Source organism: Abramis brama (genome assembly GCF_963993115.1).
Source record: "Abramis brama genome assembly, chromosome: 17".
Classification (NCBI taxonomy): Eukaryota; Metazoa; Chordata; class Actinopteri; order Cypriniformes; family Leuciscidae; genus Abramis; species Abramis brama.
Genome location: NC_139979.1, coordinates 30,707,130 through 30,729,572, shown reverse-complemented (window position 1 = coordinate 30,729,572; position 22,443 = coordinate 30,707,130). Strand labels below are relative to the sequence as shown.

At 39.2% G+C, this 22,443-nt stretch overlaps 2 protein-coding genes across 3 annotated transcripts in view; both read left to right on the top strand.

The window, feature by feature from the left end:
• Window positions 1-9,594, top strand: part of mtcl3 (MTCL family member 3) — a 16,760-nt gene extending 7,166 nt beyond the window's left edge. Inside the window, exons 5-8 of one of the 2 annotated variants that reach the window (XM_084089583.1) lie at window positions 2,643-2,711; window positions 3,291-4,478; window positions 6,375-6,487; window positions 9,457-9,594. In XM_084089583.1, the coding sequence (XP_083945709.1) occupies window positions 2,643-2,711; window positions 3,291-4,478; window positions 6,375-6,487; window positions 9,457-9,490 (1,404 nt within the window). In that variant the 3' untranslated portion in view covers window positions 9,491-9,594. Of the gene's footprint in view, window positions 1-2,642; window positions 2,712-3,290; window positions 4,479-6,162; window positions 6,488-9,456 lie in introns of those variants that run through there. The other variant, XM_084089584.1, reaches the window with a different exon arrangement.
• mtcl3a (MTCL family member 3a) lies at window positions 8,131-22,443 on the top strand. The gene is made up of 7 exons (XM_084089582.1): window positions 8,131-9,371; window positions 9,457-9,624; window positions 14,161-14,415; window positions 17,664-18,122; window positions 18,367-18,446; window positions 18,540-20,043; window positions 21,751-22,443. The coding sequence occupies exons 1-7, from the start codon at window positions 9,048-9,050 to the stop codon at window positions 21,943-21,945; spliced, it is 2,985 nt and encodes a 994-aa protein (XP_083945708.1). The 5' UTR covers window positions 8,131-9,047; the 3' UTR covers window positions 21,946-22,443.

Below are 22,443 nucleotides of genomic sequence, written 5' to 3'. Positions count from 1 at the left end.
AAGCACTGTAATTGTTCTTGCGTCGTGGTAATTGAGGCTGAATTATAAGGCGCGATTGAGGATTGAACGTTTACAATTGTGGTTCTGATGTTTTCTATTTTCTCAGTGAAGAACTTCATGAAATCATTACTACTAAACTGTAACGTAATATTTTGTTCAGGTGACATCTGTTTATTTGTTAGTCTAGCCACGGTGGTAAATAAAAACCTAGGATTGTTTTGGTTGTTTTCTATTAGTTTGCAGAGGTGCTCAGCCCTGGCCGCTTTTAGGGCCTTTTTATAACGTGACATACTGTCTTTCCATGCGATTCTAAAGACATCTAAATTAGTTTGTTTCCATTGACGCTCTAAATTACGGGTTTCTCTCTTTAGAACATGCGTAGTATTGTTGTACCATGGTGCTTTACTTTTCTCTCTGACCTTTTTTAATCTAACGGGTGCAACAACATCCAATGTTCTAGAGAGAATGGTGCTCATAGTGCTAGTTAGTTCTTCTAGTTCATCTGTTTGTTTGTGTTCACTGAGCAGCTGAGACAGATCAGATAAGCAATTTGAAAAATTATCTATGGTGGATGGAAGGATTGTTCTGCCTGATCGATGACGCGGCGCAGCATGATATATTACAGGAGTACGTAATATGCAAGTTACCATGTAATAGTCAGTGACATCATCACTTTGTGGAATGATATCTATATCGGTTGGATCGGTTCCATGTGATATAATTAAATCGAGTGTATGATTAAAACGATGAGTTGGTCCGGTAACGTTTTGCTTGACCCCAAAGGAGTTTAATAAATCTGTAAACGCAGCCCCCAACGCATCATTTGGATTATCTACGTGTATGTTAAAATCTCCAACAATTAATGCTTTATCGACATTGACTAATAGGTCTGAGAGAAAATCTGCAAACTCTTTTAGGAAATCAGCGCAAGGCCCAGGCGGTCTATATACGGTAGCCAAGGCTAGAGATAATAGGGAAGTTTTTCTAACATCTAAGAGCGTAACATTTAGTACAAGTACTTCAAACAAAATAAACGTATAACCCGTTTTCTGAGTAACATTGAGAATATCTCTATAGATTGTTGCAACACCGCCGCCACGACCAATCAGACGGGGCTCATGCTTATAGGAGTATCCTGCTGGGGTAGACTCATTTAGACCGAAATAATCATTTGGTTTAAGCCAGGTTTCAGTAAGGCAAAGTACATCGAAGCTATTATCTGTGACTATTTCATTTACAATAACTGCCTTAGGTGTGATCTAATGTTTAGAAGACCTAGCTTTAGAAATTGTTTTTGTTTACTAATAGCAACATTTTCTGTTTTAATAACAATTAGATTTTTCCTAGATCCTGCAGTAAATTTATTATTTGATCTCATTAAACGAGGAATAGACACAGTTTCTATGCAATGTTCTACACTAGTATTTATATCAGCTAAATTGGTGCAGCAGAGACTATGATTTGGACTTTTGGTTACTAGTCAAAAGGTATTTAACATTTTGGAGATGTTATCCGACAGAAGATCCGCTCCGAATCTGCTTGGGTGTAAGCCATCAGCACGGAAAAGCCTAGGACGCTCCCAAAACAGATTCCAATTATTTACAAAGAGCAGTTTCTGCTCATTGCACCATGACATTAACCATTCATTTAGCGCGAATAATCTACTCAACTTTTCTTGTCCTAGTCGGTACGTGGGAAGCGGTCCTGACACTATGATCGTTGTTTCAGGCGATGTGCTGCGTACCTGTTTTATTTTTTATTCTGTTTTATTTAACAGAAGTCGCCTACATCGAACAGCCCGTTTGGACTACATCCCTCTACTTCCTTCTTTAATGACGTCAGTAGAACAGTTTTTTGACTAACCTCCGCCCACAGGAATGCTCCCTCAACTCTACAGAAATTCGTTTATGTACTTGCGCACTTCTTATAACTTACTGTGTTTACTCAGCTCTTACGGTGATTTTCTGAAGTAAAACTGACGCTTCATCTTTTGTGTGATGTACAATAAACTTTATTAAACTCATCAGTATATGTTTGATCATCATTCGGACCTGGTCCGAAACAGCAGACTTGTAGGCTATTAATAAATAATGGATACATACAAGCAGATGACAAATACGTTATAATAACCGTAATTAAACTACTAAACTATACCTGTTCCATCTCTATACAGCACTCTGACTCTGTAGGCATTATTGTCCGACTCGAAATGAACACCGTTACTGAGAGTTTCTGATATTATCATCATTCCGGAGCTCATGAAGCTCCGCCCCCTGTGCCGTGCAGCAGCAGCTTATTTGCATTTAAAGGGCACACACTAAAACGTTTTTCTGAGCCCCAAAAAATGACAATTTAAACATGCTGTAAAAAATGATCTGTTGGGTATTTTGAGCTGAAACTTCACATACACACTCTGGGGACATCAGTGACTTATTTTACATCTTTTGAAAAGGGGCATAATACGGGACCTTTAAAACCACAAAAATGTCTGCTTAAAGTTACGTGCATTTAGACAAACTGAACAAAACCATGATTTTTGATTAGACCAATATAAAAATGCATTTTAACTAAATGACACAGTCGTTTCACTTTTTTCAGTGTAGATAATGAAGTTCCATCATGTTTATTCCAATGCATTGCAGCTTTCTCTGAAACGAAGAGGAAAAGATGTAAAGACATCAGAGAAGAGGACTCCACAAACCCCAACAGAGGTAAGAGACGTTCAGATGTTGTCAAATGCATCAGCAGCTTTTGTAAGAGTAGAAATTTTTAAGTCCTCCCCCCCATATACACTTTTTGGGAATTAAAAATTGTGGTATAAGCACAAGCAGAATCCTTTGCCAACCAGTTGGCTGCCTAAACAGAGGTGCAAGCAGTGAGGGCACGGTAACTCTTTGGGGGGATCACGAGTTACTGTGCCCCCCTCGCTCCCCTCCCCACTGAACGCATGTGAAAGTGAAAAGAGCACGTATTTCAAAACGATTACAAATGCAGGTGTGTGCAGGTGGTAAATGGTAAAAAGTGATAACCTGCCATTTTTATCTGATTTAACACATACACATTTATTTTGTGGTATACATTAATGTATTTAAGTTGATTGAGTGATGCTAAAAATATATTTTTTGATTTGAATAAAAGCAGTTAATGTCACCTACAAATTTTCATGAGCCATGTAGACTTTTCAGAGTCCTACCTGTTCCTATGCGCTTGATTTGCACCAACAACATCAATGCATTAACAATTTGAAAGCAAATTCGACACCATTTTCCAAACTCTATTTTCTTCCATAGGAGGAAAATGAAGATCTAAAATGCCAGTTGGCCTTCATCAAGGAAGAGGCCATCTTGATGCGGAAGAAAATGGCTAAGATAGACAAAGAGAAGGACCGTTTAGAACAGGAGCTCCACAAGTACCGCTCCTTTTACGGTGATGTAGACAGTCCTCTCCCCAAAGGTGAGGCTGGAGGACCCCCCACCACCCGAGAGTCCGAACTGAAGCTCCGTCTGCGGCTGGTGGAAGAAGAAGCCAATATCTTAGGTCGCAAAATCGTGGAGCTGGAAGTAGAGAACCGCGGGCTGAAGGCTGAGTTGGATGACATGCGCGGGGATGAGCTGGCCGGTGGGACGACAGACCCGTCGTCCAGAGAGCAGAGCGAGGCTCTGTCCGAAATGCGGCAACAGCTGCAGTTGGTGGAGGATGAGGCTGAACTTCTCCGCCGTAATTTGGCTGACGTGGAAGAGCAGAACAAGAAAATGACCAGCGAGCTCAACAAGCTCAAATACAAGGCAGGGTCACATGAGGGCTCACGCTACAACAGCGGGGCGGTCGATGGGGCAAAGTTTGAAGCGCTGCAGGAAGAGCTGAAGGTCGCCAGGCTGCAGATCAACGAACTGAGCGGGAAGGTGATGCAGCTGCAGTATGAAAACCGCGTGCTGCTGTCCAACATGCAACGCTACGATCTGGCATCCCACCTGGGCATCCGCGGCAGCCCGAGGGACAGCGACGCAGAGAGCGACTGTGGCCGCAGGGAAAGCGACGATGACTGCTCTCGGCTCACGCCTCATCGCAAACGTGAGGGTCCAGTTGGTGGCGAAAGTGACTCTGAGGAGGTCCGCAACATCCGGTGCCTCACTCCTACTCGCTCCCTCTACACCCCAGAGGGACGTTTTTTACCGAGAAGTTTCAAGGACCGCCAGCAGATGATTGATATCCGTATAGAGGCGGAAAGATTGAGCAGGACCATCGATAGACTCATTGCTGATACCAGCACCATCATTGCAGAAGCTCGTGTTTACGCGACCAACGGTGAGCTGTTTGGAAGAATGGATGATGATGATGAGGGCGGTCGAATACGAGAGCACGAGCTGCTTTACCGCATCAATGCTCAGATGAAAGCTTTCAAGAAGGAGCTGCAGAACTTCATCGACCGCCTGGATGTCCCAAAACCAGAGGATCGAGAAACTGAAGAACCTCTGTCAGTAAGTGCAAATAAACACAAGACTTACACAAACCTATTATGCTTTTTTGGATATATCCTTTCATGTAGTGTGCAATATAGCTATATAGCAATATAGTTTGTGAATGTAAAAGGTCTGCAAAGTTTCAAAGATCAAAGTGCTTGATAAATGGATTTATTGTCTCCGAAAAGAAAGAAGTGATTCTGAACTGCCTGAAACAAGTCATCAGTAATTCCAGTCTTCCTGCTCAAACCTATGTGGGTTTGTAAAAAATTTGCATAACACCAGCCTATGGTCTTCATTGGCTTCCAGTGAACAATGTCTACCCGGCTCCGCCCTCAAACACTGTACACAGCTGGGGGCGGGGCAACATAGACATACTTTATTTGTAGTTGAGGCCTGGAAGAGTTTGGTTCGTGTTGTTGACATGGCGAGACGATGCTGTTTTCTGTGCTGCAAAGGCAAATCCACATAGCATGCACTTCCAAAGGATGAGGACTCGCGCTGGAATTGATACAGTAAAACCGACGCCATCGTTACTGTTCGTATCACTGTGTTTTAAGCACTGAGGAAGATCCGGAGCTAAAATTCAGATATAGAAACGGGTATTTGGTTTCCGACACGTGACGTAAGAGATAGACCAATCACAACAAACTGAGCCATCTGACCAATCAGAGCAGAGTAGACCAATCACAACAGACTGGGCATCTGACCAATCAGAGCAGAGTATACCAATCACAACAGACTGGGCACCTGACCAATCAGAGCAGAGTAGACCAATCACAACAGACTGGGCCATCTGACCAATCAGAGCAGAGTAGACCAATCACAACAGACTGGGCAATCTGACCAAAAGGCTCTCAGAAAGAAGGGGTTTAGAGCGATCAAATTCTTTATCGAACTGTTTCAGACACTGAAAAATGAGGTGATGTTGCAATGTATATTATGAGAAAACTAAAGTGTTTTTTTTTAAGGGACCTTTACAATCGCATAATGGGGCACTTTAAAGGAAAAGTTTAACAGAAATTAACATTCAATCATTATTTAATCATCCTCATGACATTCTGACCCTGTATGCCATTTTTTACCCTGTATGTATTTTTTCACCAAATAAGACATTTTGAAGAATCACACAACATGTTTATTGTAATTTCATCTGTCAAGCTCCAAAAAGGCCAAAAAACACCATAAAGCATGAGTAAATTAGTCCAAATGAATTATATTCATAAATAAGTTTTACATGATGAACATACTACATTTTAAATTCATTGAAAAATGTCCCATTCTGCCATAACTCTCAAATCAAATATAGCACCAGTTTAGACCTCAATGACATTTTGTCATAAGAACAATCATGTTTGAAGATGTTACTGATTTCATACTTGAGGTGATGTGAAAAATGTGCCATGTCTGATGTGACAGCTATGGCATACAGATTCTACAAATTTTACATAAATAAATAAATGCATACATACAATAACAGCATATGGGTTTGGAACAATGATGAGTAAATGGGGTGTTTTGGGGTGAATTATACCATTTAATTTCTTACATATAATAAGGTTTGTTTAATGGATGATTGTGATCTTCACTTGTTTTCCTCAATCTTGATCATATTTAATGAATATTGCACTCTTCTGCCTCTCTATAGACTCACTGATACTCTCTTTCTTCTATTTCCTCTTCCATTTTGATATCAACCCAGATGTTTCAACCTATCATTTTGCTTATTCTCATTCTTGTTTTATTCTCATCTTTATCGTATGCCACTATTTTCAAACTAGTCTTTCTTTTCACTCTTTTCTTTGTTCTGTAAATTTCATTTCTTTAATTTATTGTACAGTTTTGTTACTTTCTTCCTTTTCTTTTTGTTCTGTTTTCTTAGTTTATCATATTGATTTTGGACATGTCATCAAGGTTACACATGGGACAGGAAGCGATGATCATTTCAGGCACAGACTACAGTCACTCAACCGAACACAAGCGTCCACTCACAATCTGCTTCACTGTTTGTATATTCAGTTTATTTGGTGAGTATTTTTTTGTGTATTTCATTAACTTATTACATTTAATATAGTTTAAATTATATGTGTTAGCATTGTGTCCTGATCAGGGCTTGACATTAACACCCACAAACCCGCCAAATGTGTGTGTATTTCAACTGTAGTCTTTTAAAAAGGCATCTGAAATAATAAACTAAGTGCAACGTAGTGTAAATTTTTTACGATATATATTGATATTGAAATATCTGAAACGCTTCCAATTCTCCTTTACCACAGAATAGATACATGATACCAGCAGCTCTTTCTCACTCTCTCATCTTTCCGACAGCGAGTTACACACAAATCCTCCTCCCCTCACTCACTCGTTTCATTTGCTCTGGATGAATATTGTTGCTGTTACAGGGCTTGAATTTCGATGTGGGATTGAGCGTATTGCGCATAATTTTACTCATTTCCGCAGATGTTGTGCTCACACCCAAAGAAAGCTGCCTCTCAGGACTAAAATGAGTTCTTTTTCGCTGCTTATTGCGTTTAAACAGTCAAATACACAAAATAATGTCTCTTATCTTCACGTAAACACAGTCAGATATGTTTTAAGTGAACGTAAACATTTGAGAAAGAAAACGCATAACAGTATGGATCCGTGCATCAGGTCTTAAAGTGACAGCAGCCTAATAAACCTGCTGCCAAATTATGAGATAATATTAAAAATATCTATATGACAATTTTTCCCCATGGTATCAATGTCAAAATTGTGGCCAGTGAAAATGCTGAGTGGCTAATAACTTTTTAAAACCACTAGCCACAGTGACTGGTGAGCGAAAAAGTTAATGTCAAGCCCTGGTCCTGATTAGGCTATCTGAATATTTATACAGTATATGAAATCTTTCATTCTGTGGACTGTAAAACATGTTAAAACATGAGCATCGTACATTAGTAAAAATAAAGATTTGTCAGTGCTTCTGCAGCATGCATATTCTCACTGAGAATCATTTTACCAGTTCTCTCAGTAACCTTCAGTTGGCCATTTGGTTCTTTGGAGATTAAAAAGTTCTTGATGTTACGTTATATGTGATGAGTGTCCTGGTTCCTAATATCATCTTTTATCAGATGACAAAGTAAAGCTTTTCCCTGAAGCTCCAGTGCATTTTCTAAAGAACTATGCAAACTCTTTTGGCATCAGGCTGTAAAACACATTTGAAACCTTTTAAAAATAAAGAGTGTGTGATATATATTTATATTTGTATTAATGGTTGATGATCACAGTTATAATGACTATCTACTGTACACTGTGAACAGTGAAAATTGGCAGCTGTTGTTTTCTACTTTTCTACTCATTGTGAACCTTAAAAATGAACATTCTTACTGTTTCTGTTGAGATTGAAGTTTGTGTTCTCTGTCTTTTTTGATTCTCGTGGTTATCATTGTCTGCATGAAACAGAAGTTGAAATAGCTTCCCCATTGTTTTCTCAGAATTGTGTGATCTAATCTCACAATTGTGCGTCATAAAGTCAAAATTGCGTGATGTAAAGTCACATTTGTATGTTATAAAGTCAGAATTATGAGAAGTTAGTCTTTTTTCCCCACAGAATTGGACTTTATAACTCACAATTGCAAGTTAATCAGAATTGTGAGAAAAAAAGTCAGAATTGCAAGTTATAAAGTCAGAATTGCGAGATATAAAGTCAGAATTACGAGATAAAAACTCACAAGTGTGAGAAAAAAGTCAGAAATGCGGGATGAAAAGTTGCAATAATCTTTTCAATTGTTTTATTCTGTGGCGGAAACAAGCTTCCATATATATCAGAGTGAAACTGCTTCTCAAACAAGAACACATGTAGGGCGGGACTTGATTTTGTCCAAGGGGAACTGATTGGATGGTTGTGGTTTGCTATTGGTCGATGTCGAAGAGATGTAACTGCAAGAGGGAGGGGAAGTTTTTTTTATTAAAAATTACATGAATATAAAAATGAATGATGTGCAATTGTGCACAGATAAATAATTTATAATAAACACTGCAGTATTCCATAAAAATAAAAATAAAGAATGATCATTTTTGATTTAATGTTAACTTTAAAGTTGAGCTTTCGGTGTGCACAAGGACCCCGAATGACAACAAGGTAGGCCTACAACATGGTTACAGAGGTAAAAATACATCAGAGTATTTTAGGCTCTTGACTCTTGAGTCTGTCGGTGTCGTTTTCAGTCTGAAGCAGAGTACGCTAATGGATGACTTCAATCTGCAGTTCACTAGCTTATTTTATTAAAGCAAAATGATGTAGACTGAGAATTTATAACCTAAAGGATGCAGTTTAGAGGATAGTGTGTACACTATACTGTTTTCAGTGTGGAATCGGCGTCTCAGAAGAATGACAAGCTGACCTTGTCGTCCTTTAATGACATGGAAGGAAGAAATGCGCCCGGCGCAAAGACACCAGCCTGGGCTGCGGAGGAGATGGCACAAGTGGCTGGTTTCGGATAATAGAGTGTGTGTGTTTTTTATTATTTTTTATGGGGACTGTAACTGCAGTGCAAATAGTTAAAAAAGAGAGAGAGGTTGTTATCCGTGTTTAGTTGTGACTGAAAGATGTGGAATGCGTTTGGAAATGGATCCAGCGGGTATGTGAGCAAGGCGCAAGGCTGGGAGTTCGTCCCGTGTTCTCGTCTAGAGAGGCCCGGTAAGAAGGTCCAGAGTCCCGCCCGGGTTCGTTCGTTCCCGAGCAACTTCCTGGAGCAGCTTCCACCTGGACCATCCGAAGCGCCTCGCGCACAAACCCCGAGTCACGAGCTGCACAGTCCACACACACGCCTTAAAAAGAAACTCGAGGACTTAAAAAAGCGCTACGATCACGAGAAAGAGGAGTGGAGGATGGAGAAGGAAATGCTTTTGAGACAAGTTGCTGATATTCAAGTAGCTACAAACACAAGCATGCGACACCAGTGGGTTTTGACCAACCAGCAGTGTGCGTTTGTCTTATTCTGCGTTGTGTTTACAGGGTGGAGAAAACAGAAGGATATTGTTGGACCTGAAGTGTGTTTTAGAGGAGGTGCAGTCGGGGGTGAAGCGTGAGGAAAGTAGACGGGGTGAGCTGGAACTGCAGAGCATTAAGGATCGATGCGCATGGGAAGTGGAGCGATCAGAGCTGAAGAGGCGCATTACTCAGGTATGAAACATATAGCCTACTATAGCATAAACATATGCCTATTTATGTGACAGGGGATGTCTATTTCTAAAGGTGGGTTTATTTTTTTAAAGTATAGACACAAACCGAAAGTGTTGAAAACAGCTATTCAACATTTGCATCGTAGGGTAAAAAACTAGTTAATTGAACACAGACTATCGAGGCATGTTGCCACACTAGATGGGGTAAGTTGTCACAATGTGAACTTGTTGTTTATTGATGCTGATTTGAGAGGAATAACTTTTTTTGCCATATGAAATAGAACTAGCCTTTTATAAAAATCGAAGATAAAAAATATTTCCTTGTATTTAAAATGTATTATACATTATTTAATGTATTTTACATTGTAATGAACAATTATGAAGCACAAACCAATTCAGAAAAAAAGGAAAATGCTAAAATATCAAACCAATTCTGTTGTTTTGGCCAACAGAAACACAAATAATAAATTATTTAATAAAAAACATAACAGCAAATAAAACATGTGACACTGCTTCTACTGAAAAACAAACAAACATAGTAACCTAAAAATGGTAACAACCAAATTAACTGATTTAAGGCAAATTATTTAACATCACATACGTACCAACAGCTAGTAACAGATCTTTAAGGTAACAATTACAGGTTACCACTTTTTTTACAGTGATGAAAAGTTTTACACTAGATATTGTTATACGTTTAAAAATTTGATTATTGGCATAGATGAAGCACACGGATAATGTCAAAGTTTTTAATTATTTGTGTGTTTTCTAATGGTTGTCATTGAGCATAGCTCAGAGATTGCACTGGCTTTATGTAACACAAACACTATCAAGTGCAAATATATCCTGTCAACAGAAGCTTTGTGTGCAAGTGGCCACAGAAGACCAGCTCTTTTGCGGCATTAGATCATATATTTTATCAATTAATGAAAAAGAAATTTGGTATGACACAGATGCAAATGTAAGAGTAATGTGCAAAGCAAACTAGTGTGGAAACTACCAAACTAAAAATAGTATCTTGTGCTTAGTTTTCACCTTTTTTCCTCTCGTATAGAAAGCCTTCATTTCTGTTTATGACATCCTTATAAAGACACTGTCCAGATCGCCTTGTATTTACTAACCATTGTGAGAGATTTCAATCCAGTCTAAGGCTTTATACTTTATTGTAAGTGTGAGTTAGTGACTCTGAGAAACTCCTAATACAGTAGCACAGTCGGCATTGTTGAGATGAAGAGGAGAGGAGCTTTGGATTGCTGTGTGAAGGCATATCTTGTGACGGACTACGCCTCAGGACATACACTAGACTCAGGACTCAACTTAAACGTACTGCAAAAACACACAATAGAATAACCTAATAATGTGTTGTGGTCTTGTAATGATGATTTGAGGTTTTACATTGTGAAACTATTGACACGCTTGACCGCATATGCACTTGTTTAAATTCAGAAAACGATTTGGGTTTAGCCACACCAATCCACCCAAAGTATTGGTTGGTGCAGAGAACAGAATTCAGGGAGGGGTCGGAGTGAACCTTAAAAAAGTTGTTTTCTTTGCAGTCAACATCCTACCACAGCACATACTTTTGTCCCAGTGGATTTCTTCGGTTTACCACTTTCACAGCAGGGTATTCGCCAGCATATTTCTGAGCATATTTTTGATCTTTAAAACAGAGATGAGTTGCTCCAGGGCCCCACCCTTAGGAATGTGAGATGCTAAAGGATTGGTCTTGCTGTCTATTAATAGAGGGCTGTTTTTGTGACATTGTTACACAGACACAGACAGAGTGAACTGCAACCAGGGTAATTATATTTTAGTCTTAAAACTAGCAGCACCCTTGCACTCTCAACTCTGGTTACATGTCACATCAGTGTCTCACATGCCCTCTGCTTGTAAAAGCATGCGGTTAGTGCACCCAGGAGAACTCATAGGGTTAAGGACAGTGTGCCAGCACATTTTAGTGCTATTGGAGCGCACTGTTTGTGCAAACACTGCTTTGCTCTGGACCGTTGCTATATGAACCATAAATAAGATTCACCTATTTTTGTCTTTGCGGTTGCCCTGATGGTGGAGCATGCAGGTTCAGTCCAATCAAGACTTCACTTCACAGCTGAGTTGTCAGCTATATTATTAAGAATTTCATATTCATTAGCTGTTTCCATCCAAAGTTGTGAATTTAGCTTATGCGCAAAATTGGAATATTGAGTAATAATATCTAATGAGTCGAAGACAACAAAATCCAAACTTCCTGATAAACTTAAAAAAGTAGGAGAAGCCACTGTATATAACAATTTTTGTTTAGAATAAGGCAGCGGCCATTTGCACTAAGCAATTAGATTCTATTTACTTTAAGTGAAATAGCAGCATTTTCTTAGCGATATGCTAATTACACTGCAATAGATTCTATTTACACTATATACAAATAGCATTTTTTTCTGTGCAATAAGTGTAAGTTAGAGGCTATTTATATTTATAAATAGTGGCAAATACTATCTGCACCTCAGTCTTGTTGTATATTAAAGGGGAACTATGCAGTTTTTTTTAGCTTAATATACCTTAACTGAACAGCTTCGGAGTCATTGGAATGGTTATATGACTGTTTTCGGGTTGAATGGTGGTCTTCTCGCACCCCCCGAGCGCCTGTGAGCGGAAAAACCACACTTGCAACTTTAGGTCGGTGGGCCGGTGGCCTCAGCGTCAGGAAGTATCGCGTGATATCAGGTCTTGCGATGTAACAAATTGCTTTACGGCACTGCACACATACACTATCCAAACATTTATATGCTAGCCTTCTGTGTATCATACATACCTCAGTGGACATGGCACACGGCGGCCATCTTACCACAGGGTGCTCGCTCACTCGTAACATGGTGCATGTACTTTTAAATAACCATAACTTGCTCAATTTTCTACCGATTTTCAAACGGGTTGGTTTGTTATAAACGTCAGAGATGTAGTTATGACGCTGCATACATATGAATAATTATAACAATGGACTTCCATATGAAAGAATTATAGCCACGTTAATAACGTTTGTAAGAAACCAAACCGTTTGTAAATCCGTCAAGATTTCAGCGAGATAAGAGGATTTGTGTGCGTGCTGATCACTCACCTTAATTCACAGCTTCCCTGTGGCAAGATGGCCACCGGTGATGCTGAAGTGACACCGCCTTAAGACATCTAGCCTTTATGGATATCTATGGCCAAAACTGCATAGCACCGCTTTAAAGGGTATGCAGTAATAACATAGAGTGTAAATTATTATATTTATTAAAAATTATTAATTGGATGCCACCTTATTGGGACAATAAAGCCCCCCCACCCCTAACCGATAAACACTTTATTATTAAACACACATTAGTCACTTTAGTTCCACTTTTCGAATATTTTCTACATTTTTTTTTTTAAATAAATGACTTTTTCTGGTCTGATATGTGACGGGGAGAGGGACTAGAGCCATTTCGTCAAAAGACGGATTTGAACTCGATTTGCGTCAAAACATTCTGCTACGTGCCTTACCCCTACTATTGCTACTGTTGATAATCTAGTCTTCTGTAATTTTGTCTGGCCCAACCAAATGTCAGTGGGCGGAGTTAGTGTAAATAGCCTCGCCAACAAGGCGATATAATAAATGACTTGCGTCTCAGAGCACAGACGAAACGCAATAAAGTCGAATTTATGTGCATCTTGACATTTCCATCCAGCAGTTTTTTTTATACAATATCCCAAAATGCACATAAAAATAGGTGGATGGAAACATAGCTATTGACAATAGACAAGGCACTGACTGACCTATCGGGGAGCTTTCGGTTCTGTTAATCGGCCAGTCTGATTTTGTTGGCCGTAGCTGAATAGTGGCATCACCATATGTTCAGAAGACTGTAGTTTGGGGTATGTACGTTTTTTAATGTTCTTGACAAAAGTTTATATGCTTACCAAGGTTTCTTCTTAATTTATTTTTGTGGAAACAAACATTTTTTCAGGGTTCTTTGATAAATACAATGTTCAAAAGAACAGCATTTATTTGAAATAGAAGTCTTTTGTCACCATTGATCAATTTTTAATGCATCCTTGCTGAATAAAGTATTAATTTAAAAAAATCTTACCTTTGGAACAGGAGTGTATATAAATCTCTAAAACACAACTGGCATAATTATGTGTTATAACTCATGTAGACTATAGGTCTCAATGACATCAATAGCTTCCATCAGCTGCAGAGTTCAATCAAGCTCTGTGATAAATATGGTTTTAGTGTTTGCTGTCTAGTGCGCTCTCTCCAGGGTCATCGGGGGGTCAGCATACCAATGTGGCCTCTCCATTACATGCAAAACTCTCAGCACTAGTCTGAGCTGTTTTTGTCTGTAGGCTTAGGCTGGGCATCCAAGGCCTTGGTCAGGACACAAGGTCCATTTCATCCTGTTGCCAACTAAACTCCTCATGATTCTTCCTGTTCAAATGTTTTGTTTTCTTTGTACAACTATCCCATACACCCATTTCCTCTTTGGTGGTCAGCAAATCCCTGCCTCTCTTCTCCCCACAGCTAGAAGCGCGGGGATGTGGCGTGTTGGGTGAGACTGTGAGGAGTAATGAACTAGGGGACACTCTGAAGCGGGAAAGAGCGGAACAAAAGAGGCTTCTGGAAGACACTCACAGCGCAGCGATGGACCTCCGCTGCAGGCTGGACAGCAGTGAGAAGGGCTGGGTGAAGGAAAAATCAGAGCTGCTGGAACGCTTTGAGGCTGAGAGGAAGGAGTGGGAGAACCAGCTCATGGACATGCAGCGGAAGATTGAGGAGGTGAGTCTGCGGATGTGCGCCACTCCCCACATCTCAGCAGAGAGAACCATATCTTGTTTCAAATTAAATGATTCCCTAAGCGCTCCTGTTTACTTCCATGCTAAATGAAAGCTCTGCCAGTAAGCCTCAATGGATAATGGTAACACCTAAAATTGGAAGCAATGATGTCACATTATATAAACCTTGGAATTTCAAGTGACTGCCAAAGGAAGTTTAGCTCAGTTTAGCTCAGGCATTCATCAGACTTAAGCTTAGAGCTCCAAACTAGAGGTAGAGAAAATGCATCAGTGCATTTGGCAGATGCTTCATCCAAAGTGCATTCAAGCTATGCATCTTATCAGTATGAACGTTCCTTCAGAATCAAACCCACAACCTAGGTGTTGCGAGTGTTCTGTGCTCTACCAGTTGAGCAGCATGTCCTAGGTTCAATAATGGAACTTTCCATAGGTCTGTCAAAGTGTAATCCCATAGAGCCTGACCAAAATTCTTAGCTCTAGACCAAGTTTAGTTCAAACACTGATCAAACCACCTATGTTTAATTTGAATAACTCTGAAGACTTTTATTAGCTTGCTCAGGTAGGGGTGGGCGATATACCAGTAGACACAATCAACCAGTAGAAATGTGTCAACCAGTAGGGATTTTGGACTATCGTCTCTATTGCAGTTACGCTCACGTGATGTTGCCCTTCTGTGCCATCTCGAAAGCTTATCGTTGAATGCATTTAAGCTTTGTGGTTTAAAAACAAGTGATTTTAAACCGTTCAAGCACAATAAGCAGCAAAAGAGGACTCATTTTGTTATATGCGCGCACTGTCTGAGAGACTGAACTGTTCTTTTTAGCGCCTTACTGAACAGTCAAATTAACACACTTGTATGTCAAAATGCCAGTCTTTACGAATATCCTCATAGACAAAGTCATTTATGTCTTAACCCTCTGGGGTCCTTCGGGTCCAAATGGTCCCGAAGCGTTTAAATAAAAAAATGTAAAAAATCATAGCTTCATCGGAATGGTCCGAAATTTGGTGACTTTGTTGGTACTTGGTATATGAACACCCAAAAAAATTGGGGACAGGATTTGAATAGTCTAAGCGGTTGTAAAAAAAATAGTCACACTCAGGACCTTCGGGTCCAAATGGACCCGCCATAGGAAATGAATGGGAAATTGGCAAAAATGTGACAATACAGAGTTTTTTTTTGCGTACAATCTACAAATCAGCCACGATCCAGAAAAAAAGCACACAACAGTGAAGGGGTGAATCTATAAAACATCAAGAGTGCAAAACAGACACATCCACACACACACACACACACACAAACACACTTTTATACACATACACACTAATAAATTCAGATTACAAAAATCTGTTTTGAATTTTTAAAAATCACAGCTTCATCGGAATGCTATGAAACTAGGTGACTTTTATGGTATTAGGTATGTGAACACACAAAAAATATTGAGGTCATGATCCAAGCATGCTAAGTGGTCATCACACTTCTGCTCTTTGGTCAAAAATGACCCCCATAGAAAATGAATGGGAAATTGTCAAAAATATGAAAACACAGAGTTTTTTTTGTGCGTACAATCTACAAATCAGCCACGATCCAGAAAAAAAGGACTCAACAGTGAAGGGGTGAATCTCTAAAACATCAAGAGTGCAAAACAGACACATCCACACACAGACACACACACACAAACACACTTTTATACACATACACACTAATAAATTCAGATTACAAAAATCTGTTTTGAATTTTTAAAAATCACAGCTTCATCGGAATGTTACGAAACTAGGTGACTTTTATGGTATTAGGTATGTGAACGCACAAAAAATATTGAGGTCATGATCCAAGCATACTAAGTGGTCATCAAACTTCTGCTCTTTGGTCAAAAATGACCCCCATAGGAAATTAATGGGAAATTGCCAAAAATATGAAAACACAGAGTTTTTTGGTGCATACAATCTACAAATCAGCCAGGATGAAGAAAAAAGGACTCAACAGTGAAGGGGTGAATCTCTTAAACATCAAGAGTGCAAAACAGACTAAATCTGTTCAGGCAAAAATCACTAGAATTCGCAAGCCTTTCTACAGAGAGCTGTATATCCACTAGTGGTAAAAATGTGCTATTGCGTGATAAAAATGCTCAGTGTGTCCACCAGGTGGCGCCCATCTCATTTCAAAAATTGCTTTCATGAGGCCTAGGCTTGACTCTAAAATGAAATACAGCTTTAATAAAAATAAAATAAAAATTATATATATATAAAAAAATTCTATTATATTCAATGGGAAAAAATGGGTCATAATTATTGCATAAATATTAATTATAAATCATAAAATTATCTCAAAACACCAAAAAAGAAAAGAAAAAATATTATAAAAAACAAGTAAAAAAAAAATTATTATGATTTTTTTTTCTATATATTAATCCCGCCCTTCGGGTCCATTTGGACCCGAAGGTCCCAAGTGTGACTGTTACACGAAGGACCCCAGAGGGTTAAGTGAATGTAAATGGTTGAGAAAGAAAGCACATGTGTATCAGTATATTAGATCACTGTGTTCACTCTTAAAGTGACAACAGCCTAATAAACCTGCTTTGTTCTATTGTATTTTTTTATAGTGCTTAACGTTTTTCAGGTATGTCTATTTCATTTGTGTCTTTGTTGTAGTTTTTTGTCCTATTGCTTGTAACTATTTTCTTTGTTCCTATTTTATAACTGTTTACTTGTATTCAGTGAGCTTTTCTCTTTTCTTTTTTAAAAACTTATAGTTTTAGCTAGTGTTAGTTTTTTATGTGATTTTGAAATTGTTGATGAGATTTATGAAATTTCAATACAAATTTGATATCGTAAAAAGCAAAAATAACTATATCTTGATATGTCATTATTGTGAAATAAAATTGTTCATATTCTAATATAAGATTTTGGTCATATCGCCCACCCCTATGCTCAGGTGTCTTTTTTTAAGGCTGGAGCTAAACTCTGCAGGACAATGGCCTTCCATGGCTGCATTTGTGGGATCCAGTCTGAACCATGACTTAGATTTTTGGAATGTGGTTACATATGCATTTGTCAGACACTTTTATCCAAAGCACCATATTCAAGGTATTTTGTCTGTTCATGCATTCTCTGGGGCATGGCTGGGTTTCTTGTGGAGGTCTGGCATAATAGATTTAAACTGGCAAGGGGCAAATGTTTGGGTATTAGAAGATGTGCCAAGGACTACATTCACAATTGTTTTGTCTTTTCCAGTTGTACAATGAAGTGAAGGCTCACCGTACAGGATGTTCTCTCAGACCAATTACTGATGGACAAAATGCACTAAGGATCAGCTCATGTTCTGTCAGCTCTTTGTCAAGTGAAGTTACCTATCCCTCAGATGCCCAGAGCAATGAATATTCTGAGGCTCTAACCCAGCAAAGCAATGCAAGCTTAGACTCCCAAACAAGTCAACTCAGTCACATCACCAGTGAATCCAGTGACCAGTGCAGCGATCAAAGCAAACTATTAAATCAGCAAGATACTGGTGAACAAAAGGCTATAGACACTGCAGAGCTGGAAGAAATCCTGGAAACCTGTTTGAAATTGAAAATGGAGAACAAGTCCTGCTTCGTTGGACAAGAGGACCTCCTTAACCCTTTCAAACGATTTCAGAGCATGGAAATAACCTGTGGAAGTGACAAAAAGAAGAACAATACTGCCCTTAATGCGGTGAGACTGTTGTTCATAACCCTCTAATCTCAATCTAATCTCTCAGGTGTTTCAGTTACTCGATTGCATTACTTTCATGCTAATCCTCCTGAACTATTCCTTAATAGAAACACAAAACAAATCGTAAATTCACTGTTCATCCAGTAATGGATGAAATTCGCTGCCGTGTTTGCAATGTTATATTTTGTGGTCTGAGGTCTAAGGTTTGCTTTTATTATTCCTCTTATTCATTAACAACTTGTAGGCACTTAAAGAAATTGCCAGTGTGAGTGAAGAACTCTGTAGCTACCAGGATGAAATGAGGAAGCTGCCTGATATTAAGAGGTAAACCTCATTGCGCACAGGTGCTGCATGCATCACAAATGAATCAGATCTTTGCCTCATAGTGATATCACTTTGTTTGGTTTCCCTTCTTAGAAGCCGCAGCGAGTCAATGTTTTTTCCAAGAAAGGCTGAGTTGGCGGAGAGGGTAAAGGATAATTTGGAAATGGAGGATACAGTTTTGTACTTGAAAAACATGAGTGAAGACCTTAAATCCCTTGATGAGCAATACTGGATGAACTGGGAAAGTTGTAACATGGAATCACAGCAAAGGGATGCGAAGCCACCAGACAACATAAGACAACAAGCCCCACCCATACCAGCCCGTAGTACATCTTGGTACCTTAGCAGTCCTTCAGCTTCAGAATTAGAGTCCAGTGGCACAGAGCAATTGTGTCAACGGCCAGGAACCCACCAGGACAGAAAGTACACCAGCCCCGCAATTGTACGAAAATTTGAGGCGATGCTTCAAGAAAATGAGGGGAAAATTCTGACCGACTCTGGGAATGTATCCTGCTGCGATCCTGTTGATTCCAAGTGCAATATCAGTTGCTGCCAGAGCCGCTGGTCCTGTGATGGAAGTAGGTTTGCCAGCAACAACTCATCCAGATATGTACCTGTTAAAAGATGTCTTTCCAACATTGACATTGCAGCTGAAGCCACCGATTGCAGTCTAAACCAAACAGATGCTGTGTGCAAAAACGATCTCAAGAGTGCATCTCATCCCATGAACATGCCTACAGATTCTGTTGCATCAATAGACTTCATTTCGCCATATCCCGGCGCTACAGCTACTCCCAGAAATGAGAGACTTGAGCAGAAAACTGCAGAGTTAAACCGTACACTCTTCCAGGCAGGAATGGGTCTTCGGTGTGATGAGGACATTTCTATGAATGTTTCTACTGATTGTTCTCCAAGTCTACCAGAGGTCATATCTAAGGACACATTTACAGAGAGCCCATCAATGTATGTTGAAGACAATCTAAAGGTTGTGCTCTCGGGTCTTGTGCCGAAAGAGGAGGGAAGGAGGAAGGAAACAAAGGACCTTATCTCTAAGTCTTCATCTCCAAAGCAGGAATGTATTCTACAAAAAGACGTTGAAGTTAAACCTTTCCAGACTGAACACACTACACCAACTTCAGTTGACCAACTTGGCCCAAGTGTTGGAGAAACATGCTTTGAAATTAGCGCAAGTCCACCACAGCAAATTCAGATGGAAAGGTGCAGCAAAGTTGTGGATGTTAGTACAGATCAACATCAAGCAGTCCAAAAATCCAAACAGGCCAAAAAGGACATGTGTAGCACCAGATCTCGGATTTTAGAAGAAAATCCATGGAAGCCCTCGACACTAGCAGCCTATCCTCGTCCAATGGAGTCTAGGTCTAACTATGGAGCCGTTGAGAGGATTCTCAAATGTTACGAGGATTTGGAGAGATCTCAGGAGCAGAAGCAGTCACAGCCCAGTCCAGGGAAGGAAGAAGACCTCATGGACCTCTTGGAAATGTTGGATATGCAACATGAGCCCAGATCCAGTCAGAGACTAACACACACACCGCACCACCAGGTCATAGCCCACAAAGAGACACATGTAACAGTGCAGGTCAGTACTGCACACACTCCCACACAAAGACACACACCATTCAAACCACAAAAGCACACACTTTCACCCGAGCTCCACACATTCAAACACATGGTAAATAACTCAGCCGGAGAAGTGTATGAGGTGCAAGTGTAGATGACTATAGTGTATTAAGTAGTAGTTTTTCAAGGAAAGAAGTCACTTTGTTCCATATTTAAATGCATTTAGGTCTGAAAGCCTGTTGTGAATATAGACACGGTTAAAGGGTGTTGTAGCGCCTGCAACAACTTCAGCCATAGCATACAGGTAAAAAAAAAATAGATACAGTATAATAAAAAATATTAAGGACACAATTTTTTATTAAACGTTTTATACCATGGTCTGACTGAATACTCGATTCTGATTGGCTGGAAGGTGTGCAATAAAAAACTTTTAATGCACAGGTAAGTTCCAAGTCAGTTTAATCACTGTTCTATATTAAAGGTCAAATATTGCGCTGCAAACATCAATAACAGCTTTAAGTTGTCATTATTGGAAAATGACCATGGTATAATCAGGATAATCCACAGGCGGTTCTTTGCTTCCACGTTGTGCATTAAAGTTGTTTAATGCACAGCTAGCCGTGGATTATCCCTTACTTATTTCTGACGTCAACTAAGGTTAATAGGTGGTTTATTTGGGCGCTGTACAGTGATACACACAGTAATTGGTAAATCTGTTTTATTAGAATATGTTTTCATCAATAAATAACCGTAAATATATTAGCCATTGCTTAGAAAAATTCCCTCTAAATCTACAACCGAAAGTCTTTTCTCATGTCTGGAAATAGTCTATTTAGACTTTATTGTTAAAATACCTCATTCCCACAAAACCATCTAAGCAGCACAATTAAAATTCCTTAAGTTGATTTTCTGTCAGAAAATATTGGCAGATTGCTCAAAGCGAGGAGCCCAGAAGCTTCTTATTGTTGAAATCGGGAATTTGCTTCAAGGCTTTTAAGTGGAAAGAATTAGTGGCACCAAGTTTAATTTACATCTTTCATGTCTAGCTCTTTAGACAACCTCAATTAACTGTTTTTATAGGAGGCAAAGGTATGTGGTGCAATTACAGAAACGTACCATGGCCAGTATTCCTCTGCACGGACCGCTTTTGTACATTACACAGAATTGCTGGAAATGATTGTCAGATTATGACTCAGAAAGCATCAGAGAGATTTAATCAGTTCTTTTCATTTCAAGTTAGTTCTAAGATGGAGAACATATGCTGGAAACAAAAGTTAAGCTATTTCCTTTAAATGCAATGGCATCGAAAGAAAAATACTAATGATATTTTGTGTAAAAATTCTGTCTAAAAATTAAGCACTCCCTCCCTTTAGTTTTCATTACTGTAATGCAATTATGAAAATGATCCTGTCTGGACACATTTGTAATTAAAATCAGTTGTACTTTATCAGTATACTTTACAATTTAAATATATACTTTCTTTGCAGTTTGCATTATAGACTGCAAAAAAATTAATGAGAATAATTTCAATTAGGCTCCTTTTTTTATTTATGCAAAAAATGCATAATTTCTTTTGGGGAGAAACATGACCTGGGCGTCTCCTGACAGATCTCGTGAGATTCATTCACAAATGTTCTGTACATCAAAGCGCACAGAGTAGGTGAGTGTGCTGTTGACAGGAATATTTAAATCCGATGATATTTCATAAAAATATTTGTCTCAACAGCAAGGCAAAGAGTGCTCTGTAACTATCAAGAAGAGCTTTTCACGCCCCGTGTGTCCTGCAAAGAGGCGTTTGCCCTCTCGCTGGGCTAGCCGCTCGCCCGTCTCATCTGCATCATCTCCCTCACCCCCACCCACAGTCTTCACCCAGAGACAAACACTCACCTACCCCACCTTTCACACAGAGACAGTGATCTAAATCTGCATTAGACACAGTCCAATGCCTGTGTAAATAAACACTGTGACTGTTCAAATGTTGTGTACATTACTGTAACCATGAAATCTAACTGCCTTTTTCATTCTTTTGTGTACATTTTATTTCTACCAGTGTGACTTAAAAGTTCACAAATGATGTTTTCTGTTTTTATAAACCAGTCTCTTATATTTTATAGCTGCCAATGTAGACCTGTTTTCTGTCTATGCTTCACATGTGGCCTCATGTGTGTGTGTGTGTGTGTGAGGTCTGATGTCTGATTGATAATATCAAAGCCTGTTTCACGTCAAATCCTTTGTTATACCTTTACCAACCTTAACCAAAATGACTCGTTATTATAGAAACAAATGGATTCTACACTTAGTTTACGTGCTAATCTGATGTGAGACATATCATTTAGACAATGCCTTTGCAGTTCCTTTTCTTAATTAATATACCAAGTGTATTGAGCATTTATACAAATAAATAAAATATTGACACTCA